Source organism: Sitophilus oryzae, unplaced genomic scaffold (genome assembly GCF_002938485.1).
Source record: "Sitophilus oryzae breed Bouriz unplaced genomic scaffold, Soryzae_2.0 scaffold_1436_pilon_pilon, whole genome shotgun sequence".
NCBI lineage: Eukaryota > Metazoa > Arthropoda > Insecta > Coleoptera > Curculionidae > Sitophilus > Sitophilus oryzae.
The window spans coordinates 2,587,384-2,613,671 of record NW_022146100.1 but is presented as its reverse complement, the minus strand read 5'-3'; the positions used below and the strand labels follow the sequence as shown (position 1 = coordinate 2,613,671).

Sequence of the window (26,288 nt, the reverse complement as noted above, 5' to 3'; positions counted from 1 at the left end):
CCATCTCACATTTCCTCGTTACTTAATCTAGTTAAACTAACTCTCCCCTATCAATTTTCAGGAGAGCCAATCGAACGAGCACCAAGTGGTCTTGCGAAACATCGGTTTCAACTTATCTGGCAACTTCAGCTGCGAAGTGACCACGGACGAACCGTCGTTCGCCACAGTCACCGTGGTTAAAGACATGTTGGTCGTGGGTAAGTTAAAACGTTTCGGCTTGATTTAGATTTTCAATGTGGCTTTAAGTTCTGTCAGCGCTGGAAGTTCGTTTTAGCGAATTTAAATAAATTATATAGGGTGTTTCTTAATGACACCCTAATATTTAAAAAGGTGATTTTTTGGGTCTATTCTAAGAAAAAAGCTTCATATGAATATATGTCCTAAACATCTTAACTATTCAAATACGGGGTGGTAAAATTTTCAATTTTTTTTTTCAAAATATCTTTGATGGTATACAGGGTTGTTCACCACATACGACACGGAGTATTGTAGCTAAGCGATTAGATTTTTACAAATTGTAAGTTTTGGGTTCGTTGAAGGACTATTAGAGCCACAATTTAAAAATATTTTTACAGGATACAGAGTGTCCCAAATAAATAAAAAAATATGAAAGTTGTATTTTTTTAAATGGAGCAGCCTGTATATTATTACATTTTTAGTTTCTACGATTAAAATAAAGGTAAATTTGATAAAGGTTTATTACACTTAATCCTTACCGTTTTTGAAATATTTTTAATTTTGTGAAATTGCAGTCAAAATGTTCAGGCTTCATTTCTCCAAGGGTATCAAAGTTTTTAATACTAAATATTTACTGAAGTTTATTTATTGATCAGGTATTGTGTTGCAATAATAAAAAAAATTTCTACCTTATACAGAGTGTCTAAAATTTTATTTTAAATAATTACTAGTTTTAAACGGCAATAACTTGTCTAATTTAAATGGAACACCCTGTATATTTTATGTGAATCAGATGCATAATTTAATTGTCTATCAAATTTTATTATACCATTTTTTACCTATCTCTTCAAATTTCCGTGGAAGATGCATTTTCTTGTAATTAAAAACTCATTTATCAATATACCCATGGCATACTGACATTTTAGATTATTTTTAAAGATGAACCAAATGTTTAAAGAGTACAGATACTAATATTGTCGATATACTTTGTTTATTTCATTAAAAAATAAAAAAAACTGTTTAAATATTTGTTAAAGAGGACCAATTAATATGATTGCAGTATTCAAACTACATTAATTGATTAACTACGTTGATTAATAATAATTGCTCCAAATACTAAAAAACTGAATTTTGTATGTGTATTAGACGGTGTGGTAAAAAATAACACCTTAAAAATGATATTTCATTTTTTGACAAATGCTTATTTATAACAACAGAGACATTCATTTTCATAACTTATTATTATATTGATTTCCGATTTAAATCCACATTTATTTTGAATAATTTATTAACGAACATAATTAAGTATGTAATTAATTAGTATTTGGGTGGAAATAATGTTGGTATATTTAATTAATGGTATACTCTTTTATAAAGATTTAGATAGCTTTCTTTTTGCATACAAATGGGCTAGTAATCTTATCTTTTTATGCTCAAAACGATAATAGTACTTACTAGCCTGTACATTTTTTACATTTGTTGCTTTAAAAACCATCTAAAATATCAATATTCCATGGGTACGATTGATAAATGAGGTCTAAATTACAATAAAATGCATTTTCTACGAAAACTTGAAGGGATAGGTAAAAAATGGTATAATACAATTTGATTGACAATTAAATTGTGCATCTGATTCTCCTAAAATATACAAGGCGTTCTATTTAAATTAAACAAGTTATTGCTGTTTAAAGCTAGAAATAATTTAAAATAAATTTTTAGACACTCTGTATGAGGTAGTATTATTTTTATTATTGCAGCACAATAACTGATCAATAAATAGACTTCAGTAAATATTTAGTATTAAAATACTTTGATACCCTTGGAGAAATGAAGCCTTGACGTTTTTACTGCAATTTCACAAAATTGAAAATATTTTAAAAACGGTAAGGATTAAGTGTAATAAACCTTAATCAAACTTAGCTTTATTTTAATCGTAGAAACTAAAAATGTAATAATATACAGGGTGTTCAATTTAAAAAAATACAACTTTGATATTTATATTTATTTGGGACACTCTGTATCTTGTAAAAATATTTTTAAATTGTAGCTCTAATAGTCCTTCGACGAACCCAAAACTTACTATTTGTAAAAATCTAATCATTTAGCTACAATACTCCGTGTCGTATGTGGTGAACAACCCTGTATACAGTATATGTGTATACCTTTGTATACACATAAAGTGTAGCATATCATTATACTCAGGAGACCGAGTTCTTTGAAAAACTGAAATAAAAAATGCAGGTTCGTATTTAAAAAAATTAAGTCGGCCTCTGTATCTCACAAATTATCAGCTAATTTGAAAATCTAAAAATACTGCCAGATAGCCCTAATAAAGTGGCTATGAGAATATGCAATTAGCTTTTTGATTTTTTAAAAAGTGACGACAGGAAAAAATAAAATTGATTTTCAAAAAAATTCGTTTTTTCCAAAAAACCCAGCAATCCTACAAATACAATAATCTTAAAGAAGGCGATTTTACAAAGATAGATTTTTTTAGTAAGTAATTTATTTAGTAAATGCACCCTGTATAACAAAAGGATTCAGTGACATTAAACAAATTAGGTTGCTATTTGACTTGAATTATGTCATATTAAAAAAATTGCTTTTATCTCATCAAGAAGACAAAAATCGAAAAAAGAAGTTTTAATCGACCATTAAACGGTCTACATAATTTTTCTAATGAGAGAAAAAACTCAGCGGCGTGCATATTATTTTAGAAAAATATTCCATTGATATCCCACCGATACAGCCACGGTACGTACTATGTACGTACCTGGTACGTAATGTTGGGACGAACGTCAATCCCTGGTACGTACAAGTATGTACAGGTGTGTACTATGTACGTACTAGATACGTACATTTTCCAACGTTTTGTACGTCCCCGGTACGTCCCTGGGATGTGGTAAAGTACGTACTATGTACGTCGCATGTACGTACATTCCAGGTACGTATATTTTATGTTTTGTTCCGAACCAAAACTGGATGTAAAATGATCAAAAGTACGTACAATGTACGTACTATGGATATACAATGTACGTACTATGGACGTTAGGTTAGTAATATAGACGCACATTTTTATCATTAAAAAATGTGGCACTTAAGTAACTTTTAACCTCAAAATTTCATTCGATTCACTAAGAGCACTTAGAACAAAATTATAATAAATAGAAACAGACACGAAGACTCTACTCCCCTGTAGCTACGAAACAGAAGAAATCGGATGTTAAAATAAAAATAAATCTTATTTTTACGTGAGGAAGGTTTTTGAAATACCCTGTATATAATTTAAGTTTTCAAATATGTTTGTTATCAATTTGCATTATAATTAACTTTATTATTACACAGATGGACACTAATTGCTAAATTTGCATGTTCATTACATTAATGTATTATTTAACGCAATATATTTGCAGCTGTAATATATAAGATAATCCTTCTTTTTAATACAAATTACTAGATTAATTAAATGTACTTAAATATAAAAATACAATATTAATAGATTATTTAATTAATTATACTATTGAACTATGACAAATTTCAGAAAGTGTTATTTGTACACTGGTTTCAACTTAACTCGAACTAAATATGGAAATGAAAACATTAAGAGTAATAAAATGTCTATAAATGCATTTTTCTAGATATTTCTATATTTTATTTCTAGATAAAAACTTTATTACTTTCTTAAATGTATACAGGGGTGTCAAAAATTGCTGGTGTATTTTAAATATTTATTTTACATAAAAACTTCGTTATTTCGAATGCAACACTATGTATTTTTTTAAAAAAGACGAAGTAGATTTAAATTCTCTTTCAAACTATATTAGGGTTTCCTATACCTATCTGGTTCAGATTTTGAATGAAAAGCGATTTTTCAATAAATTGGCAATCAAGATGACTGGTGTCGCCATGACAATTTGCTAGTGACAGTTAGTAGCTATTGTCAAAATCGACATTAATTTATGGACTTTATTTAAATTTATAACAGTTTACTTTTATTTAATTTAACTATAATAGTTTGATAAGTATTTATTATTTATTTATTTTACGATGATTTGTAGATATATTAGATTTTCTATAAAAGAACCAATTAAGGCAAATTCATTTTCTTCACTTCCAATGACAGGTTTTTGCCTAATAGGTTTTTCATATACCTCACTATCAGCTCTACCAAATAGAAAAAGTAGTTTTTCAAAGGAACGCTTGTCAAGAAAATTCCTATTTGGATATCTTTGAGCATAAACCCTTCAGGCCCACAGTTAGCCTGGGCCAAGATTCCAAGAAAAAAAATATATAAAGTTTGAGTGTTATATTTTTCAAATGCTCATACCTCTGGGTTTAAAAAAATATTAAAATGAAAATCGCCGACGTACAATTGGGGTCTCTACACAAATTTCAAAAAATATACTTTTTTAATCAATATTAAAAGCTGCGCACAAGTTTTGGTAAGAATATTCTAGGACCATTATCACCTAAACGTAACCTTCGCTGTTGCCCCCCTTTTTTTGAAAACAAGAGATTGGGTCTTCACACAACTTTAAAAAATATATAATTTTTTATCCAGTGGCAAAAGCAAAAAAAGTTATTTCTTGTAATTATTTTGAAAGGAACACACTGGTGAATAAATTTAATAGATTTTTAATACTTATTTTAGGTCTATTCTTCAATTTTTATATAATATTTTACTTTTAGTGTGAAAATTAAAGATATTAACCAAAGTAGGCTATGCGGCCAAACGTAAACAAATTGGCACGAAACAGTTGACTACACAATTTTCTGTCAAAAGTTCAGTTTTATTTAGTTTTGCATCGTCTGTTACATTTTGTCAAAAACGGTCCTATAAAGAGTGGCGATCTGCTCTATGTTATACATGTTTTAACAATGCTACATGTTAAAATATTACAGGTAAATTGTTTGGTTTAATAATGGATATATCGCCAAATTACAGCATTGATGACAATTGCTTGCGTAATGTTGTGTGTGGCAGCTGCTATACAAAATTAAATAAACAAAAACTGACTAAAATTGTGGACTACAAAAAATTTAAGGTCAGAATACAACGAAAGGAGAATTTATGTAGCTGTAAAATATGTGAAGTTGCCAGGTTTAGGCCTAATCCCAGAACTAAAGTAAACAATACGCGATCACCAGTGTATCCAATAACAAAATCTGTTGTTGGTAGACCTAGGTCTGAGCAAAAATTAAAAACATTTATAAAAATTGCTGAAAGCTGGCTAAGAAGTTCTGGGATACAATTAGACCATTACAGTAGATTTAATGGAAATAATGCCAGAAACTTGTTTAAAAAAGTTGACGTCCTTAAAGCACTAGATCCTGGTATGACTGTAATTAACTTACTTTGTAACAAAACTTTATTTTCTTATTGTTATTTGGACACTAAGCCCTTTGCTAATTTTTTTTAGACAACAAATACATAGAGGTATTTTGTGCCTTCAATGTGGTAGCCAGCTCTTTTGCAAAATATATTGATACCAATTACGAAGCCTATAGGTATACTTAAATTTTCCGACAAAATAAGAGATACGGAAATCAGTTTTACTCCAAAAATTCACGCTGTTGTTCTCCATATAGTGAATTTTGTTAGCATTTCACAGAAAGCATTGGGATTTTACTCTGAGTAACCCTCAGAGCAGGTGCATCATTCTTTTAAGTTGTTCTCAAAAAACTTTAATTTAAATCCGAGATAAAAAAAACTATCAAAAAATCTCCTTAGGAGTGTTGCTTCCTACTACAGTAACCATGTTTAAAATTTATTTATTTACTTATAACTAGTACCTAATTGTTTTCTTCCTTTTTAGTCTAGATTCAGTTTGTGTTTAATTGCTAGTTTTTAGTTTTACTTGTTTACTAATACTTATGATCATAAAGTAAAATTTTATCACTAAAATATTAGAAAAAAAAAATGTTTTTGCCTTTTCCATTAGATTAAAGTCTATTTTTATTTAAATTTGTACAGAGACCCAACCTCCTGGATTTAGAAACAGGGAGGGGGGCAACAGTAAGCATAACTTTTGCTGATGATGGTCGTTATTTATTATTAACAAAACTTTTTACGCGCTTTTTACTTTGGTTGAAAAAGTTTTTTTTTTAAATTTGTGTAGAGACCCCAATTGTACGTCGGCGATTTTAATTTTTATATTTTTTTGAAGCCAGTGGTATCGGCATTTAAAAAATAAAGTACTCAAAGTTTATATATTTTTTTTCTTGACATCTTGGCCCAGGCTAACTGTGCGCGGCCACATGAAATACTTCTTACAAAATAAAATCACTAGTAAAGGTGCGTATTCATTATCCGAACGAACGAACGAACGAACGAATGAAAGTGCGGTATATTTAGACGGGGACCGAACGCATGCGGCCGTTCGTTCGTTCGTTCGCTCGACCATCCGTTTCGAGTCGGTACATCAAAGGCGTTCGCCAACAAATGCCTCCAGTCTTCTCGTCCGGTCCTATCGTGCGGTCCCCGTCCATACCACTAGCGAACATTCGTTCGTTCGTTCGTTCGTTCGTGCGGATAATGAATACGCACCTTAACATATCCGCCAGCAGATACTGCTGAATTACTGCTTCATTTTTCTTGATAAAATAATAAATACTTACATTACATTCCCTGTAAATTAAATAAATATTTTGTTCTTTACGTTTTATGGGGCACTGAAGCCGAATCTGATGTTTTCTCACAAAATTTCGTGACGGATCTAGTATTTTTTTCACTTAAGACTACTGTTATAATATTACATCCATACAGCATAATAAATTTATAATGTTGTTGTTTACAGTTCTCCTGCCCTCGTACGTTAACAATTACGTTGACAGCCTTTCTTACATTTACAAGAATACTACATTATAGATCCTGGTATCGACTTTAAAGTGGATAGCATTTGAACAACATCTTTTCATGTGCTTTTACACTCCCACTCGTTTGGATTTATCTTTGCTCATTATATGTGGTTTGGTTGGATAGACCCTCCTGCACTTGAAAGAAAACTCTTAGTAAATGTTATTGCGCAGTGAAGCAATATTATGTAATATTTTTATAGACGAAGATGTTATGTATTGTCTGTACTTCAAAATCGTTCAGTGCAGCCTGATTTCTATGTAGCTGTTTACTATAGAGATCTATTAGAAAAAAGTTTCCCCAACTTCAGCAATATCGTTCTAGTTTGCTTTGGAATCTTTAAAAACATTAATGACGGATTTCAAGTCATTACTTTTATGTAAAACTTTACAAACAATTTAATTTGTCTTAATTAAACATTTTCGAAGTTGTGTCACACTTATTTATTGCGTGAAGGATCTAATTTAAGGATTAATATCAGTATCAGAACATAAGCTGTGTCGGCTGTAAGAAAAAGTATATAGTGTTTAGATACCTGTCTGGTTTTAGTCTGTTTTAGATACCTTTTTCTACTTTTAGAAAGAAGATATTCTTTATATGGGGCTACATAGGCCGATCTCAATCAAAAAGGATTGGAAGGAAGAAACGCCTTACTCATCATATAAAAGACAATTCCATAACGTGGTATACTGATGCTTCCAAAACCAAAGCAGGGACAGGGATAGGAGTATTTGGGCCGAAAACTGAATACTCCGAACCAATGGGCACCTACCGCAGTATCCTTCAGGCAGAAATTTACGCTATCGAAAGAGGCGTACAATTTATCTTAGATAGGAACTATCGAAAACAAAAAATTGCCACCAAGCAGCACTAAACGCGATCAACTCAGTAACCATCAATTCGAAGTTGGTCAAAGAATGCCTAGAGAAGCTCAACAAGTTAGGCAAAGAAAATAAAGTCCTCCTACTCTGGGTGCCTGCTCACCAAGGGATAGAAGGCAATGAAAAAGCAAATGATCTAGCTAGGAAAGGAGCGAACACTACTCTAACTGGACCAGAACCGTTCTGCTTTCCTAACGGGAACCAACTGGAAGCGGAGCTGAAGAATCTGGAAGACTCCCTCCGTAACTTGGAATGGGTGTCCTCCAACGGTCAAAGACACTCGAAAAAGTTCCTCAAAACTTACTACCGAGAAAAATTAAAGGTTTTCCTTGATTTAAGTAAAAACAATCTTGTTGGGATTGTCACGGTGTTTCTAACAGGACACTGTCTCCTCAACGAACACCTCAGTAGGCTGAAGCTGAGAAACAGCGGCGAATGCAGATTCTGTGCGGAAAATGGGAAAACCAGAACACCTTATCACTGAGTGCGCCGAGACGACGACCATTCGTGCCATGAACTTTGGTACGGCTGATGTCGATGATGGAGAGCTGGCCTCTGTGGAGCTGTCTCAGATACTGGCTTTGTAAGTCCTGAGAATGTATGATGAGTTATAACTCTTTATAACTCAAGAAAGGGGAACACACAATAGATCTGTAAGATCGCGGTTATTAACTCCCCTCCTAAACATTCTACATTCTACAAGTGTATTGAAGAACAAAAAGTAGGTTTTAGCGGAGACAACAAAAAAAACTCTAATTTTCAACTGGCTATTGAGTCCGAAAAGTTCTTCAAAGAAAAAAATTTAATTAACAAAAATTATAGGAAACTAAATTTACATTAATTTTGAATAGAAAGATCATTCACGAAAAGTTGATATTTTTAAAGTTATAAACATAAAAACGCAAAAAATCCAGTTTTTTTTCGACTTTTTTGCATTTTTCTTCGTTTCTCTCTTTTTTAACATATTCCGTCACGAAATTTTGTTAGCAAACATCAGATTCGAATTCGGCGCCCTAAAAAACATAATAAATAAGTAGAAGAAATGAGAACTACTTCAAATCTTTCCTCCAAAAGACTTTAAGTACAAGGTGCCTAGATTAAAATATGAGTTAAAATTTTAGTTTCCAATTATCAAACTTCATAACTCTATTAATCCAACAAATAGAAAACTAAAATAATAATCTGTTGGTCAACGATACGCTCCCGATAGATGACAGATTTATTGGCTTACAAACCGGGGCTTTAATTATAGAGACATGTTATCTATAAATTATGTTCCTTGATCTTTACCGCAATTATTGGCGTGACATGTAATTTCTCGTCGTAACGTTTGTCATTTATTGTACGCCGTCAAGGATTAACAGTAAAGAGCTTGTCGAATAATACGGAGCTTGCTATAACTTGCTTGGCTTGTCTAATAATATTGCTGAATTTACTGAACAACGTAATACGTCATATAGCGAATTTTTTATCGTTATACTGAGTTTCAAGTTTTTTATATCAAGTAAAAAAAAAATTGTTAAGTTGTAATTACTAGTTACACAGTCCTTCCCAAGTAGCAAAAAGAAATTCTAAAAGGATTGAATTATTTTATAACAGTCGAATAGCGTTGTCTTAAGGACTGCTTGATTTTATTAAGCGTTGGTTTCGACCATTCTGTTTTTTAATAAAAGTTGTCATATTAAACTATTTTCTAGTGGTTTTTACAACGTATCCTATAACGCATTAAACGATAATTTCTTTTAGTATGATATAACACTTAATAAGACAATGCTATACGATAACAAACATATTATTTTATTAGACTCTTATACCCACCATGTAAGAGTTCTATAATATTCATATAACTAATAGTCACAAGATCATATAATAGTTACTTAAACTGGTCTTATTAAAGTTGTATTACCTTGTATGATAGAATGTTTTATTGCGTTAAACTACGGTGCTGTATACAACACCAGTTATATATTACTATATACAATATATACAGGTATACTATACACTTATATTATCATATAAGGCTATATAACTGGTGTTGTTGTTATATAATAAATTGTGAATAAAAAAATAAATTCGCTGTAATATCTACATTATAAAACTGGTAATGTATAATATAACCTCATTTTAAATTAAATGGTATACCTAGTTATTTATTTTGTTATTGTTGTTGTTGCAAAAGTAATATCTACGTACGAGTATAATCAATCACAGCTATTATGAATTCTGGACAAAGTTGGAAAAAAGTTAACAAACGCAGTGGTAGTTATAAAGAGCATGTAAGAAAAAACTCCTCGAAATTACGGCAAATAATCCCTGAGTTCTCAAAAGCCAAAATCTCTCGTGTTGTCTGGCTTCTTCAAAGCATTGTTGCCACGTTGATGTAAAAGTTTTACTGTAGTAATGTTTGTATTGTTTTATTGTTGTTTTTCCAAGTCCTTAGGTTGCCGCTCACTCGTCGGGCACGCATGAAATGCATTGCGTGCATGAATCCATGAAAATCTGATCATGTTTGTTAGTTTAAATACTAATCTAATGAAATTTGGCAACATCTATTTGTCACAAATCTCAATATGTCCAAAATAGTTCTATAGTGCCTGAAAATTCTGCGTAATGATAGATATTTATCCTATACCGTTTTATTTTACAACAAAGACTTATTTAAGGGATTCATTTATAATAAAATGGTTGCATTATAATTCGCCATGTTTAAGGCAGCATTTTTGTATGGCCTATGGCCGCCATTATACGAAGCAAAATTAAAAACATCAAAATAAATTGTAAAATGTTATTTTTGAGAACTATTTTGTGATAAGATTCCCACATACAGTAATAAAGTGTTTACTTAAATTAAAAACAAGAATTTTTGAAAATTTTATTTTATTTTATTGTTTAAATTTATATGTAAACCTTAATCGAAATTAAAGCGCTTTAATTTTTTGCCAAGTACATACCTATAATCTACCAGTAAAATTTTCGGCGCAACAAAAATTGTCCCTACTTTTCAAACCCTATTAATGATTTTTTATATTACATATTTGTTGTACCTTCTGGTTCTACCCGCCATTTTCATTGTCGAGTAAAGTCTCCTTTTTAACAATCCACATCCTCTAGATTCATTTTACTACACGCTTAAAATATAATTTGCTCCTAATATTCTTCGGTAAAAAATAAAATACTCTTGTACCTTGCTAAATGATCAAATGTTTTTATTGTTCTGTTTCTTAGATGTGACCACGTAATACACAATAAAACTAGTTTTATAATAGTCATATAACGCTGTGTAAAATAGTTGCATAAGAGTTGTATACCCTTTTTATAGAACTTCTATACTACTAAACGGTGGTATAAAAATGGGCCTTTTTTGGTTGTAAAGCTATCATATTACGGTCATATAGCACGTTATACGAATTGAGGTATCCCATAAAAATTATCATATAGCTGTTTATACAGCCTTTATAAAATAAAATTTGCTACTTGGGCTCCCCTTGAGTTTTATTGCCTAAAATCTATATTGTCTTTCCTAGCATTTTAAATATAAATGATTGAAACTCATACAAGTTTACCATAATTTAAACTTAAGATAGTCCCTAATTATATTAAAATATAACACTTACGAAGTTAATAAATATTAAGTATTTCTACTTATTTTTAATCATTTAATAATTCTGATAAAAACACGCTTAATTTTTTTTATTTTAGAAATCATACGGGCTATAATCATTAATATGACTATATTAACACTACTTAAATTAAAATTTATTTGAAGGAATGCTACTGTATTACAATAATTGTAAAACACGTATGTAATAATAACTCGGAATAACATAATTATTTAAAACTGCTCATCGCGTTATCGATGTCGGCGTCTTGTCACTTTTATTTAGTCTTGTTTATTTTAATGTGCCATTATTCAAATATTAATTAAGAAAATGTTCATTTATTTCTTAAATCATTTTAATTGGTCTCACGTATTATAGGAAATCTGTTTAAAATTAAATCATACTATCTACTTTTTGGTTTCCTATAGAGCTTGTTATAACAGCTGATAAATATTCTTATGTTGTAAATTTATTGCCAGCCAAATATTCAAAATCAGAATATTTCAATTATTTTAGCTCGCTTTTCATTTTTATCGAAATTTTTAAAGAAAAACAATATATTGGAAAAAAATTGGGTGGGTATAATGATTTAAAATTCAAACAAAAATATTTTTTCCCGGTGGCTTTAAAATATTTTCGTGGTTGAAATTTAAAAGTTATTTTTTATATACGTTATTAAACCAGTTAAAATTCATATAGCACGTTTATAACTTTTATTAGTACATTGAACCTAATTAATATTAATCAGTATTATTTTAGCTTATTTTATTTAAATGTAACAAAAGTGCTTCAATTTAATATTCGATACATTATAAAATATGTTAATTAATTTTCTTTTTTTTTGTATCCTTAAAAAACACATTAATAATGTATAGATTTATTAAAATCTGATTTTAAAAGTTATTGTGTACATTTTAAGAAATATTTATTTTACACAAGATTTGAATTTGTTTATTTATTTATCCTATAACGTAAACAACCTACGCCAGATAAAGTAGGCAATTGAATACAAAAAAATGTGATATTACAAAATGCACATATACAAAATTGTCTGACCAAAGATAACAATAAATTAAAATTGAGATGCAAATTACAATTAAACTCATTAAATTGAGCTAGCACTGGATACATTATAGTTGTGAAAATTCTAAAAAAATATTGAGGAAAAGTTTCATATTATTGATATATACAATAATATAATATGGAATAATTAAACATCATAATTAGAACCTTTATCAAGAAAAAAGTTATAAGTCCTCACTATGACTTATTCCTTAAGTACTTTCAAGCTCGGTAAATCTAGAGCAAACGTTAAAATTAGATCTGTTAAAATTAAGTACTTACTAGCACAGATTAATATAAGCCTATTCGAATTTAAAGCTGAGCTCGTTATGGAGAAGACCCGCAAAGAAAATCAATTACTTCAGGGTTTCGTCGGTAGTTTGAATTATTCTTTACTTGCTTATTTTCTATTACTTTGAGAAGTTATATTTTAATTTTCTTACGCTAAATTAAGTTCCTTCTAGTGAACTCTTTCGAATACTGGTTTAGATTCTACAGAAAACTAAATTTATCTTCTAAAACTTTTGCATTTTGTTTTTGTTTATAATATTTGTTTGGGATAGTTAAATATGTTTTGAATAGCGGCAGCATACTAACTGGGTTATTTTTTAAAGCAATTTTTAATGATCTAATGCTATTATTAGATCAGAATTGCCATTTTAATTTTAATTAATAAACATAATAACTTATTAGAATATTGTGTACTCTCTTATTGAAAACATCAAAATCTGTTCACTTCCTCCACATCGAATTTTATCCCTACTAATGTACGGATTGTGTGGTTTTATGATTGCTTCATCAACAATTATTATTATAGCTGCAGCAACAAGCTGCAGAGTTCCAATATGAACGGAGTTTTCAATATGCAGCGGAGAGCCTTTTATTTTAGAGACAAAACATTCTCCAAATGTGCGACTTAACGATCAAAGAATCACGAGCAAAGAAATAAAACAAGAAAGTCGAGTAATGCACCACGTGTGGTTCAAGTAGCAGAACATAAATTGATCGGAAGTCCGGGTTGCCCACAATGAAGTATCAACTTAAATATTGTACCACTTTTAAAGAAACTCCAAATATCTGTTTAAGTCACGTCTACGCCTATTTTTGCCAAATTGATTTTTGAAAATATTATATATACATAAAATATATTTTATAGGAACTAGTCATAGAGCATTTTTAGAAACTTTGAAAAACTTTAGAAAATGCTAGAGTGCCATGGCTGTGTTAAAAACACTAATTTTTAATCAAGGAGCCTTGGAAAAATAGATTTGATCGTCTAATGGTTTTAGTGTCTTATCCTGGCCATTTAAAAGATGCCCAAATCGTATTTTTAATCATATCTCAATTTTTTCAAATGGAACGAGGGTGGCTCATTAGCATATTTAGAAAAAGCATTTTTTACGAATAATTTGATACCACACACTTGCTATTTTGAATTAAATTGTCGTTATGAACCGCATGTTACAATTTCAAATAAACCATATACCATCCTTTTACTATCGATAGTTGCGCCCCGATGGTACGAAAGTACTACCATTACACGCAGGCCGCTATCTCCCGTTCGGGACTTAATATCTAAACGACGCTTTCCGACAAGTCGGAATTAACTATCTCTGCGCTGTGGTTGTCATTTTGTGGATCTGCCCAAGCTCACCTGATGATGGAGTAGGGCTCCGAAACCGGTAGTGAGAGCAGGTTGGTCCACATTATGACAAACACAGAGTAGAATTAAATTTATATATAAGCAGTTAAGTGGCAAGAATCCTTATATAATTTTATTAAATTCTTAATATGACCTATCTCTAAGCTACATTCAAGCTCTGTAAATCCTGAACAAACCTTGAAATTAGATTTGTTGAAATTAAGCACTTACTAGCTAATCGGTGCTATCTAAGCCTTTTCAAATTTAAAGCTAAGCTTATTTTGGCGAAGACGGGCAAAGAAAATCAATTACTTCAGAGATTCGCCCGTAGTTTGAATTATTCTAGAAGCCCTTTACTTACTTATTTTCTATTACTTTGCGTATTTGTATTTTAATTTCCTTACACTAAATTAAGTTTCTTCGAGTGAACTATTTCGAGTCCTAGTTTAAAATTTTCAGCAATCTGAATTTATCTTTTAAAATTTCTGCATTTTGTTTTTCTTTTACAAGATTTGTTTAGGATAATTAAATATGTTTTGAATGGCATACTAAGTCAGTTTGTTTACACGGAAATTTTAAGCAGTGTTTTTCCATAGCCTGCTACTTAATTTAGTGAGTAAAATGGAAAAATGTTAATTAAAACCAATATTAAATCATGCCATCGTATAAAATGTTGTTTCTCGTGTAATAAGGAAGATAATGGAGTAAATAAAAAAACAAACTGTAAAAAAAGATAAGGTTAAAATGTGATTTCAATTTTAACTTGATACTGTAACTGATCAACTCTACAGGGTGTCACAAATTTTATGAAAAAAAAACACGTTTATAATTGCTACACCCGGTATTAGTATAAAAAGGGTTCCTATCAAAATACAGTTAGTATAGCAACATTGTGGAAAGAATAACCTATCATTCAAAAAAAAAATCGTCCAAATCGGATAAGTGGTTTTGACAAAAACTTAACTTAAACTTTTGGTTATTTTTTGTGGTGCGTTAATTTATTGGGGAAGTGTATGTTCATGATATCTTATCTTGACGCATCCTTATTATTTATGCCAAAATAAGCCAAATGACAAAGTCATGAGTTCAAAAGTCATTATTCAAATAAAAAAGTCAAATTCAAAAGTCATTATTCCAAATTGTTGTCCGAGAACAGACCTGAGCATCAAGAACCGCCACAGCTAGAAATAAACATTGAAGGAGAGGAAATCTACGTGGATACCAACAAAATAAAGACCGCTATAATGTCTTTAAAGAATGGAAGAGCATGTGGCCCAGAGGGAGTATATGCGGAACTCATAAAATCTGGAAGCAAAAAACTGTTTAGAATGTTAACAAGCAGAGTTAACCAGTGCTTAAATGGTCATCCAGTACCTGAACAGTTGAAAAAAGCATATATCTCCTCTATATATAAAAAGGGCTCAAGGAAGGATCCCAATAACTACAGGGGAATTTCGGTCACCAGCACTATGAGTCGCCTCTATGGAAGGATACTGAGGAACTTAATTGACGAGGAATACTCCAGCTACGAAGAAGAGCAGAATGGTTTCAGAAGCGGAAGATCATGTACAGATAATATCTTTGCATTGAAACAGATCATCGAGAAGAAATCTGCAATGAACCAGGAAGTTCATATAACATTCATCGATCTACAAAAAGCATATGATACAGTGCCAATAATAAAATTATGGGAAGTATTGCACGAATCAAGAATTAACGCAGCTCTGATAAAAGCTGTACAAAATTTTTACCATGGAGGAAAATCACAAATAAAAACGGTCAACGGTCTCTCAGAGGAAATTTCTATCACTATCAAGGGCTCCGACAGGGTTGCTGTATATCCCCAACACTATTTAAAATTTATATTGCCAAGGCCTTACATCTATGGAAAAGAAAATCTAACGGATTGGGTATAGAACTAAATGACATATGCCTATACACCTTGCAATTTGCAGACGACCAGGCCATAATTGCAAACGACAAAGATGACATGGAATATATGGTGCGGAAAATAATTGAAGAATATGCTAAATGGGGTCTCACAGTAAATACACAAAAAACAAAATACCTTCCAATTGGAGCTAATACAGAAAATCTTATTTTAGACAATAATATGGAAATTAGGACATGTGAAGATTACAGGTACCGGGGATCGATATTTACAGGAGATGGAACAGACGATAGAGAAATAAACAACAGAGTAATACAGGCACGAAGAGTTATCAGATGCATAAATGGCATTCTATGTAGCACTGAAATTACAAAAAACAGGAAATATAATATATACGAGACACTAGTTAAAAGCATATTACTCTATGGATGTGAAACATGGCGACTCACTGAAAGGAATAAAAGGAAATTAGAGACAACAGAAATGGACGCGATTAGAAGAGCAATGAGAATTTCACGGAGGGATAAGACATTAGACAACAGATGGGAATAGAGGGAACAATAGTAAATGATATAGAACAAAAACAATTAATATGGTACGTCCACGTTCAGAGAATGCACAATGAAAGAATTCCAAAACAAGTCATTCATTGGATACCACCTGGTAAACGAAAGAGAGGACGTCCCAAGAAAACATGGATGGAAGGAATAAGAAGGTCGATGAGCGAGAAAAATCTGACCGAAGATCAATGAGAAAATCGCACAGGGTGGAAGTTAGGCATCGGACAACGTCGTAGGACGTTCTGACCCGAATTTATATATACAAAGTCATGAGTAATGTGGATGGTTGGTTGTCTTGTATTAGTTGGTAAACAAGTTCCAGACGGCTTGCCAATCCAGACCCGGCTAGTGTATCCTAATTATAGATAACCACGTGGCAATTGGAAAGGTGGACGTGCCTGAGTTGGCCTGAGTTGGCCTCGGGCGGCCTAAATTCATTTCCAGTTATCGTTGGAAACTTATTGTGTAGAATGTTCACTACCTCACAGGTGGTGCGGAAATATGTGCAGTGTGCATATTATGAAAAATACGAGTTTTTCTATTTTTGAAATCGCCATATCTCTGGAATGGTGGTTCGTAAGAAAAAAGTATAAGAACCATTATTGTAGAAAATTTAATGGTTTACAACATTTATTTCCTTTTGCGGTAGCGCTTACCGTTTAGGAGAAAAAAGCAAAAAAACATATGTTTGACTTTTGACTGTACCAATTTTCAGCTCTATGCGAATTATTGTTAATTGAAATGTCTATTTTGACTGGGGTAATATGTGAAGGAGGCTACACCATAAATTGGAAATGATTGAATAAGCTGAAAATGACGATCATGATATTTTTAAAATATTTTACGCTAGGGTATCACAGTAAAAAGTTAAAAAATGTCTAATTGTAGATACACGCAAATATCTACTTATACTGTCAAAAGATACTTCTTCGGTTTGACCTATTTAATAATAATCCAATTAAGGGTAAGTAATCCTAGAACATGTATGATGTATAATCAGCATAAAAAGATATATAAAACCCCGGTATGTACACACCCTACATTAATTTAATAAAATGTAATAACTTCGTGCAGAATGACATGCAAATATGCCAGTCAAGGTGTTGGTCAGGTAATAAATGTGGCGGACATGTGTGTTCTAGTACGAAACGGTAAAAACTATTTATTACATTGGAGGGCAACTTTGGTGCTAAATTTTGGGCAATTTGTTACGTAAATTTGCATAACGAATATAAAGCACAGTAAAATACAAATTATTTATGAATATAAATAGGCACTAAATTGTAATTTGTTTAGGTTCAAATTAATATAACTAGAAGTTTAATTAGTAAAGTACTGTAAGAGAATAAGTCAAGAATTTATTGCTTAAAAACAGAAAAGAAATATCATATTTCAAATGTTTACCTTTTATGTTTTTTTATGTTTATCTTTTTTATTATAACTAAAATAATAAAACTAGTTAGCATTAGTCTTATTAAAACATTATTTCCCCAAAGAATTATAATCTGCCGTATGAAGAAGCTTAACAGGGTGTTTTTGATAATTCTGATATCAGATATATTTCTTAACTTATTAAACCTTTATACTAAGGGCTGGCAAAGCTTAGTCTTGGGTCGAGATTTCCGTATGTAAGGAGAGTACAATGCATTTTATAATGTACCGAACAAAGAGGGAACAGTAAACACGTTGCCAAACACATGAAATAAACCGAGAAACTGTGCACATATTGCTAAGAGACGTGGAAGTGGATGTAGCAGATTTGTCGTAGTCGAGCGGCCGACCCAATCAGTACCTCTGTCAGTACTTAAAGTTCTAGGGAAAGGTTTACATCATTCGTTCAGCTTCACGATTTAATTACGTCTCGTGATACTTAATTTGTTTATTTATTAACGAATCGTTGTAATTTTCCCTATAGCTTGAATTTTTTTAAGTGCAAGCTAGAAACACTTGCATTTTTGGTAAAAATAAGTGGAATTGTGTTGGTGTTCGATAGTGGTCGCGCTATTAGAACTCTGAATTCAAAAATCGATATCTGGAAATCTATTAGAAATAATAGATTGTAGTTTTTTCAAGAACTTTGTTAATATTTCTGCTGTATTTTCTTTGTAGACAGTATGTGAAAATTTTCATCAATAAAAAAATTACACGATTGCTAAAAATTTCTATGCTCTAAAAGTAAATGGATGGATTGTTTACAATTTTTGAATGGAAAAAACAACCTTATCGAATTTTTCTTATGTAAACATATTGTAAAATATCCGATCTTTTAAAAAGTTGAATTTTTAAATTATCGCGATTACTGACGTTTTCTCGTTATAAAAAAAATGACACCCTAACGATATCCTTATAATTCCATTTCAGATGCTCAGAAACATGTCTAATGATTTTATCTAGGTTTTTTTATCTCTTTAGACCCAAAAATAACAGTTGCCAGCACGGTATTGTTAACTTTCTTATTAACATTTTAAGACGTAATTACATTTTTTTTTAAATATATTTTTTTATTTAGAGGAAGACGTATTTTAGATTATGCACGAATAGTATCAATCAATTGAAAGCCAGAATGGTCCAAGTCAAAAAACTCAAAAATACAAAATAGACATAAAATACCATCTACTTTTATTAGAAAATTTAAGTTGGTCCCATTTTGTTACAAAATCAAAGTTACAATGTTAATATCTTATGTGTTAGAGATATATAACAATCGATCTCTATTCGTAGATTGTTTGTTTACAGGTGATAATATTATATTAACGTTTTAGTAATAAAGTCGTCAGAAGTTTAAATATTTAAATTGAATTTATTTCAAAAGGAATTTTGTAAAGGAGATAACAAATTCAGAAGTGGGATAATCGTCCGACGTTCTTTTATGAGAAGTATGAGTGAACAGGATAGTGAAATTAGCCCAAATCCTGTACTGGAATCAAATTTTGAAAATTTTACCGAAGTCAAGTAGAGCTGCCTATTAGTAATAATACACAGACACGACAGGGTGAGCCTGTGAATTTAAATGCTGTATTGAATACGATGCAGGCTATAATCCAACAAAATGCCATTATACTGCAAATGATGAACGACCGTCAAAATCAAAAACGGGATATTCCAAATTATAATATTATGCCTGATTTTTCGAAATCCATTCCATTTTTCGACGGTATTGATTTGAAGAAAAGTAAATTTTGGTTAGAGAGTATAGAAAGTGCCGCACAACTGCATAACTGGCCTCCAGCATTTATGTTGGAAACTGCGCGTTCTCATTTAAGTGGAGCAGCATACCATTGGTATGATTATAGAAGAGAATACTTAAATTCTTGGAGACAATTCAGATAGTTTATGATTTATTATGTATCATCATTATGGTAATTATGTATCATCATTATAGTAATTATGTATCATCATTATGTTAATTATGTATCATCATTATGCTAATTATGTATCATCGTTATGTTAATTATGTGTCATCATTATGGTAATTATGTATCATAATTATGTTAATTATGTATCATCGTTATGTTAATTATGTATCATCATTATGGTAATTATGTATCATCATTATGTTAATTATGTATCACCATTATGCTAATTATGTATCATCGTTATGTTAATTATGTATCATCATTATGATAATTATGTATCATTATGTTAATTATGTATCATCGTCATGTTAATTATGTATCATCATTATGGTAATTATGTATCATCATTATGGTAATTATGTATCATCTTTATGTTAATTATGTATCATTATATATATATATATATATATATATATATATATATATATATATATATATATATATATATATATATATATATATATATATATATATATATATATATATATATATATATATATATATTATATATATTATATAAACTTTGAAGCCACATATCTCAAAAATACATTTTTTGACTTAAACCACTCCGGTTTTCAACTGCTAAGATAATGTACGTCTTCTCCGGTGGTAGATAAACATAGAGTTCCAAGCGTCGAACATGTGTATCCTAAGGTTAAAGTGATGAAATTTCTGAAACTGTATTAAAAGTACGTTAAATATTTGAAGATATTAAAAAGTAAATTCCATAATGGTAATTTTACACAAAAGTAACTCAAATTTCAATTAAAAATGGAAAATTACAGCAGAAAAGTGCCGTATCCATTATTAAAATCACTTGCGTCTATGCAGACGAATTCTGCATCGCAGCCGATATTCGCATACGTTATCTACGTTTAATATTCGCCAAATCCTGCCCTTAATGAGACTTTTTGCAATCGCTACCTGTTTAATATTCCATTCCGCTATTCTGCGACTTTTATGGTGCGATATACACTTAACAGGTATTAACTTATGCGTTCGATTTCAGATATCGAGAATGATGCAAAATAGCACATTGTCGATACAAGTGGGCTTAATTGAAATCGGTTATTGATACTAATATACTCGTTCTATTCAAACTCTACGCTAGGTAAAATGACTTTTTAAATGGCCCGATGATACGGTCGTCACGTCCTTATGTGACTTGATGTACATATTAATGTCCCATTTTGGATACAAATGAGTTATCTCGGGTTATCTCGCGTTTTAGTAAACTAAGTAGTACCATTCATTCACTGAAAAAAAGGATCTACCTCTCGAAATGAATATGACTTTGACCCAAAATATTGGCGCTTTGCAATAGGGCCAAGAACGACGTTTCTTTGCCCAAAGCATTAACTCTCTTTTCTTAAGCTTTAAAAAATTACTTTAGAGAATAGAAGAATCTATCTGTCCAAAGTATTTCACTCTTGACCCCAAATTAATATGCAAAGAAGTTCTTGCTACAAGAGAACAAAAATTCTTGATTGAAAAGGACATTTCTTGATTAAAGATACACTTTTCTTAAACCAATAGCGAATACCATTGACTTAACTAAAATTTATTTTGATCTAAGAGAAGTCTCTACATCATATACAGGCATACAGGCATATTACGAGGTATATTATTTTCTGATAAATTTAGGTTTTCCTAGTCTGTAGTAAGTAAAGTGATATTATTTTCCTCGAGAGTAGGTAGTTATTTCTGCTTCTTCACTCCTTGGAATTTTTTGGGGTGGTTCATCACTCTACAAATTACAAAAAAATGTTACATCACGATTAATCAAAGTAAAGCAAACAAATTATTAAAATTATAAGCTTTGGTCACATTTTGAATTTTTTAATACGACGACTTGAAATTCTAAAATTTTTGTAATTGTTTGCATAAAAAAATCGATACCTATATTCTTATTCTATGCATTATCTAAACAGGTGTATTAGGTAAATGTCTCTTACCTTCAAATAAAGCAAATAAATGCTCTAATTTCCATTTTTTCAGAAACTCCTTTAAAGAATCCATATATCCGAAAATTTGTCCATAAAAAATGACAAATACATGTTAATAACGATCACTAATTTGTTATATGATATGCGTTTAAAAAGCAAATTATGCAGAATTCCAAGTGGAAAATTCCAAGCAACAAAACCCGTGCGACCTATGAAATGCGACATATGACTGATCGGACTGCCGACTGATTGTATATACCATCCTTCGTCATCGTCTTTGCGTGTCGTTATTATTTTTCATCAAAAGAGTATTTAGCTATTGGAAAAATGGCCATGTTTCTTGAATGAAGTACTTCCTAGCGTATTTTTGTTATTATCTTAAAACAAAGTAACTGGCACTTGGTTGAATGAAAATAGATCCAAGAGAAATTTTCGAATTTTTCAAGAGAACAGGTTTTCCTGAGTTAAGAGAGTTTTTCTTCAGGGAACATATTTTCTTTTACGCTAAATTAAATTCTCTTGCCACTAAATTTTTTTTTCAAGAACGATGACGACTTTAGTTCAAGTCTATCTTTTTTATCAGTGTTGAATTAATTGGGAAGATACACAACCTAATAGGCGAATTCGTGACAAGGTTGATTTGAGGTTTCAAAGGCGTCAAAGTTGTATACTTTTGTACAACTTTAACGCCTTTGTACCTTATATTTACAAATTGCCAAACACAATTTTTTTAGAAAATATACACCGTTGGATTTCTGCAATCGTTACAATCTTTTTCAATTTTAAAATAGTATAATAAATGTAATTATAAATTATTAATAAAAAAGAAATGGTGTATATTTTTGAAATGTGCATGTTTTGTAATGATATAGATTGTCTTCTACTGGCAAAAACCTACAATTTTTTTTCAGAAATGAACCCGCTACAAAGGCGTAGACCTTATTTATCTAAAAAGTGTTTAGACATCGATACAATATCTTTAGCAAAGCTGAAATGAAAAATAAAACTAGAAAAGAAAAAACACAAATGAAATAAATATTGTCAAAGTTTGTTCGGAAAACCTAAAATAGTTATGCTCGAGAAATGGCGACATATATTAGATATTTTTCTATAGTGATACAATCCGAGCTCTCCCAAAAATCGAGTGTGTGAAAGAAAAGTTGCGCCAACTTCTGTACAATATAATAAATTATACACTTTGTTACAGTTTTGCCAAAGAGTCCTCCAAGTCTAACGGCGGATAAAAGTTTCTACGAGGTCGGCGATGTGTTGAAAGCATACTGTAGTTCGCCGCAATCCAGACCAGCTGCCACCCTTACCTTTATATTAAATAATATCGTGGTAAGTACTGGTAACAGATTTCAAACTTGCTATAAATTATATCGGGAGTGGAGATAGGGATAACCGCATTACGAATTTGTTATTTAAGCTCGTCTTAAAAATGTGTTTTTATAATATATCTAAATTTTCATATATCATTTTAGATATAAATAGGGTTATAATAATTACTTGAGACATCGAAAAAATTACAGACACGTTACCGCCGTTGGCGAAAAAAATCAATTTGTCCGTGAAAAGCAGAAGGCAAACAGCGATAATAAAATATAGTACGAAAATAGTACCCGCAATGAGGCAAGCCTAAAGTCCCATACTCACACTTCGCTCCTTCGTCCCTTCCTCGCGTTACTTCCTCGCGTTCCTTCGTCACTTCACTTCGTTCCTTCGTCCCTTCGCTTCCTTCCTTCGTCCATTCGATGCTTGGAAATTAGTGGATTATGCAACAACACACCACCAAATATTTTTAATATAGCAGCTACATATTTATGAAATATCTAGTAAACTCTAAAATTTTTAAAAAATCCGAAAGGCGCATAATTTTTATTTTATAAAACGGCAATTCTTTGTCATGTCAAAAATAAAAATCGAATTTTAATAATATATATTTTTTAATAAATCCGAATATTTCAGTATCATGTACAAGGTATATCAGTATGAATGTACAAGGCGAGTCAACAATAGAGTAAAGTTTATTATGTAATTTATATCGAAACTATGAAATATGACATAGTAATTAAATGTTGATGTCAATCCCCATTTCTTCAGATATTTTTGTAAAGGCATCATGCATACTCTTTCTATTTTTTTTATTTTTGTCGCTACGATTACATAAATCTGGACATGTATTTTTTCATAAATATGAAGACAATATTGTTTTTTTCTTCCATTTTTCAGACTACTGTGTGTGAATCATTTTTATATCGACTGGCGATTGTTAGATGTACAGGATGTCCCATTTTTGTGTATTTTATGGGGTTTCTGGTTTATGAGTAGAGATATAAAGATGCCGTTTTCACATCATTGTTCTACTTATTATGAAACTAAATATGCTATACACAGATTTATCCTAGCCTTCTTAGTTTAAAGTTATTTCTTATTTCTTTCTTCTACTTTTTATTTTTTAATTAGTAGAAATTTTTGCATTTTTCGATAACCTTTGTATCTCGATTATCTTATAACTTTGTAGATAAATAAAATCTGGGAATAAATAAAACCTGTAGATTTAGATGAAGATCCTAATTTTAATAAAAGGAGTTTCCGACGACCGCATAGTAAATACCCGGTATAATACCGGGAATAGAAATATACCAATATATATATATATATAAGGAATATTGTAGATATACTCGTATTCTTGATATTACTGGTATTATACCGGGTATTTACTATGCGGTCGTTGAAAATACCTTTTATAAAATTAGACTGTTCATCTAAATGTACAGGTATATACCGGATACCCTGATTTTGTTTTGTTCTACCCATTGAGTATTTACCCACCGCCCGTGTCTCGTTTTTCAGGTAGAATGCAGTGACGAAACTAGTACTAGTTTCGAAAAATGACTCAAACTTCTTTTTTTAAACAGGACACTCTATATATTATCTTTTATTTTATTTGCCCTGTTATGAGCTTTCTAAAATTATAATATACTCTATATTTATTTATTTAGGTACTGCTAAACTGCTAAACGGCTCTTATTTTATTTAACTTAATTTTACCAGATAATTTTAGTTGATTGTTTTGACTACCTAATTTAAACCGGCCGACTATGTAATAAAGTTAAATAATGCATTTTTACCACTTTTATGAAAATAAGTATTTTAGAAAGCCCGTAACAAGGAAAATAAAATAATATACAAAATATCGCATTTAAAAAAACATATAAGTTTTAGTCAATTTAAAAAAGACAGATTCCAACCAAGAAATAGTTACGTCACTGCATTCTACGTGAAAAACGGGAGACCGTTTTCGCCTTTTCGATAAGTTATGATACAAAGGGGATCGAAAAATACAATAATCTCAGATTCGCCCTGTATTTTAAGTAAGAGAGCTAGGACATATCTGTATGTAGCATCTTTAGTTTCATAAAAAAGTAACAGCGTAATGTGCAAACCGCATCTTTGTATCTCGACTCATAAACCAGAAACCCTGCAAAACACACGAAAATGGGACGCCCTGTACAGACGTACTGCCAAATCAAGAAATCAACTACGAATGAAATCCAAGATCGATTTATATATTTTATATATTTTAATATTTTTTTGTGTTCGTGATTATTCCTTTGCTACTTCGTTCAAAAACTGACAGTACGGGGAAGGAGCGTTTCGAGGAAGTAAACGGACGAAGGAGCGTTTTGACGAAGGAACACACAGTCGCATAAAATCGACATTTCCCATAGTAAATATAAGATTTTTGGACGAAGGGACGCGACGAAGGAAGGAAGTGAAGTAGCGAAGTGTAAGTATGGGACTTTCGTCGCGTCCCTTTGTCCAAAAATTCTATATTTACTATGGGAAATTGTCAAAAATAATCACATCCTTAATGAGATTGTGTCCTCAGTTTTTTTCTAAAGCCTCTCATTTTTGACATATGACACAAACATATGTTTTTTTTAATGGAAGTTGGCCATGACTTCAAAAAAAGGCCATTTTTTAAGCTTTTCAGCGATATAAGCTATAATATGTTTTTTTTTTCGAAAAATTACTGAGGTATAGCCAATTCTTATCATTTTTAAACAATTTCACTTAGTTAGCCATGGAAACAAGTTCAATTGTCGTTGCTCTCAGTAATGTGAAACTGTCACATACAAACTTAATAAATTAAAATAAACAAAAATTGTAAATATGAATTTTTCAAACGAAGAATAGTGTGTAGGATTATTGGTTCAACTTTTCTTGGCCATACATTTACGAGGATACGTTGACCGGTGAAGGTTACTTACGTTTTTTAGAAAAGTTAAAGTTAGATAGTCGCGCATCAATA

The 26,288-nt window shown here is 30.9% G+C and overlaps 1 protein-coding gene across 1 annotated transcript in view; it reads left to right on the top strand.

Annotated features, from left to right (window-relative positions):
- LOC115876549 overlaps positions 1–26,288 on the top strand; it is a 108,486-nt gene that overhangs the window by 26,724 nt on the left and 55,474 nt on the right. Inside the window, exons 3-4 of the mRNA XM_030892360.1 lie at positions 62–197; positions 23,178–23,311. Of these exons, the coding sequence (XP_030748220.1) occupies positions 62–197; positions 23,178–23,311 (270 nt within the window). The remainder of the gene's footprint in view (positions 1–61; positions 198–23,177; positions 23,312–26,288) is intronic.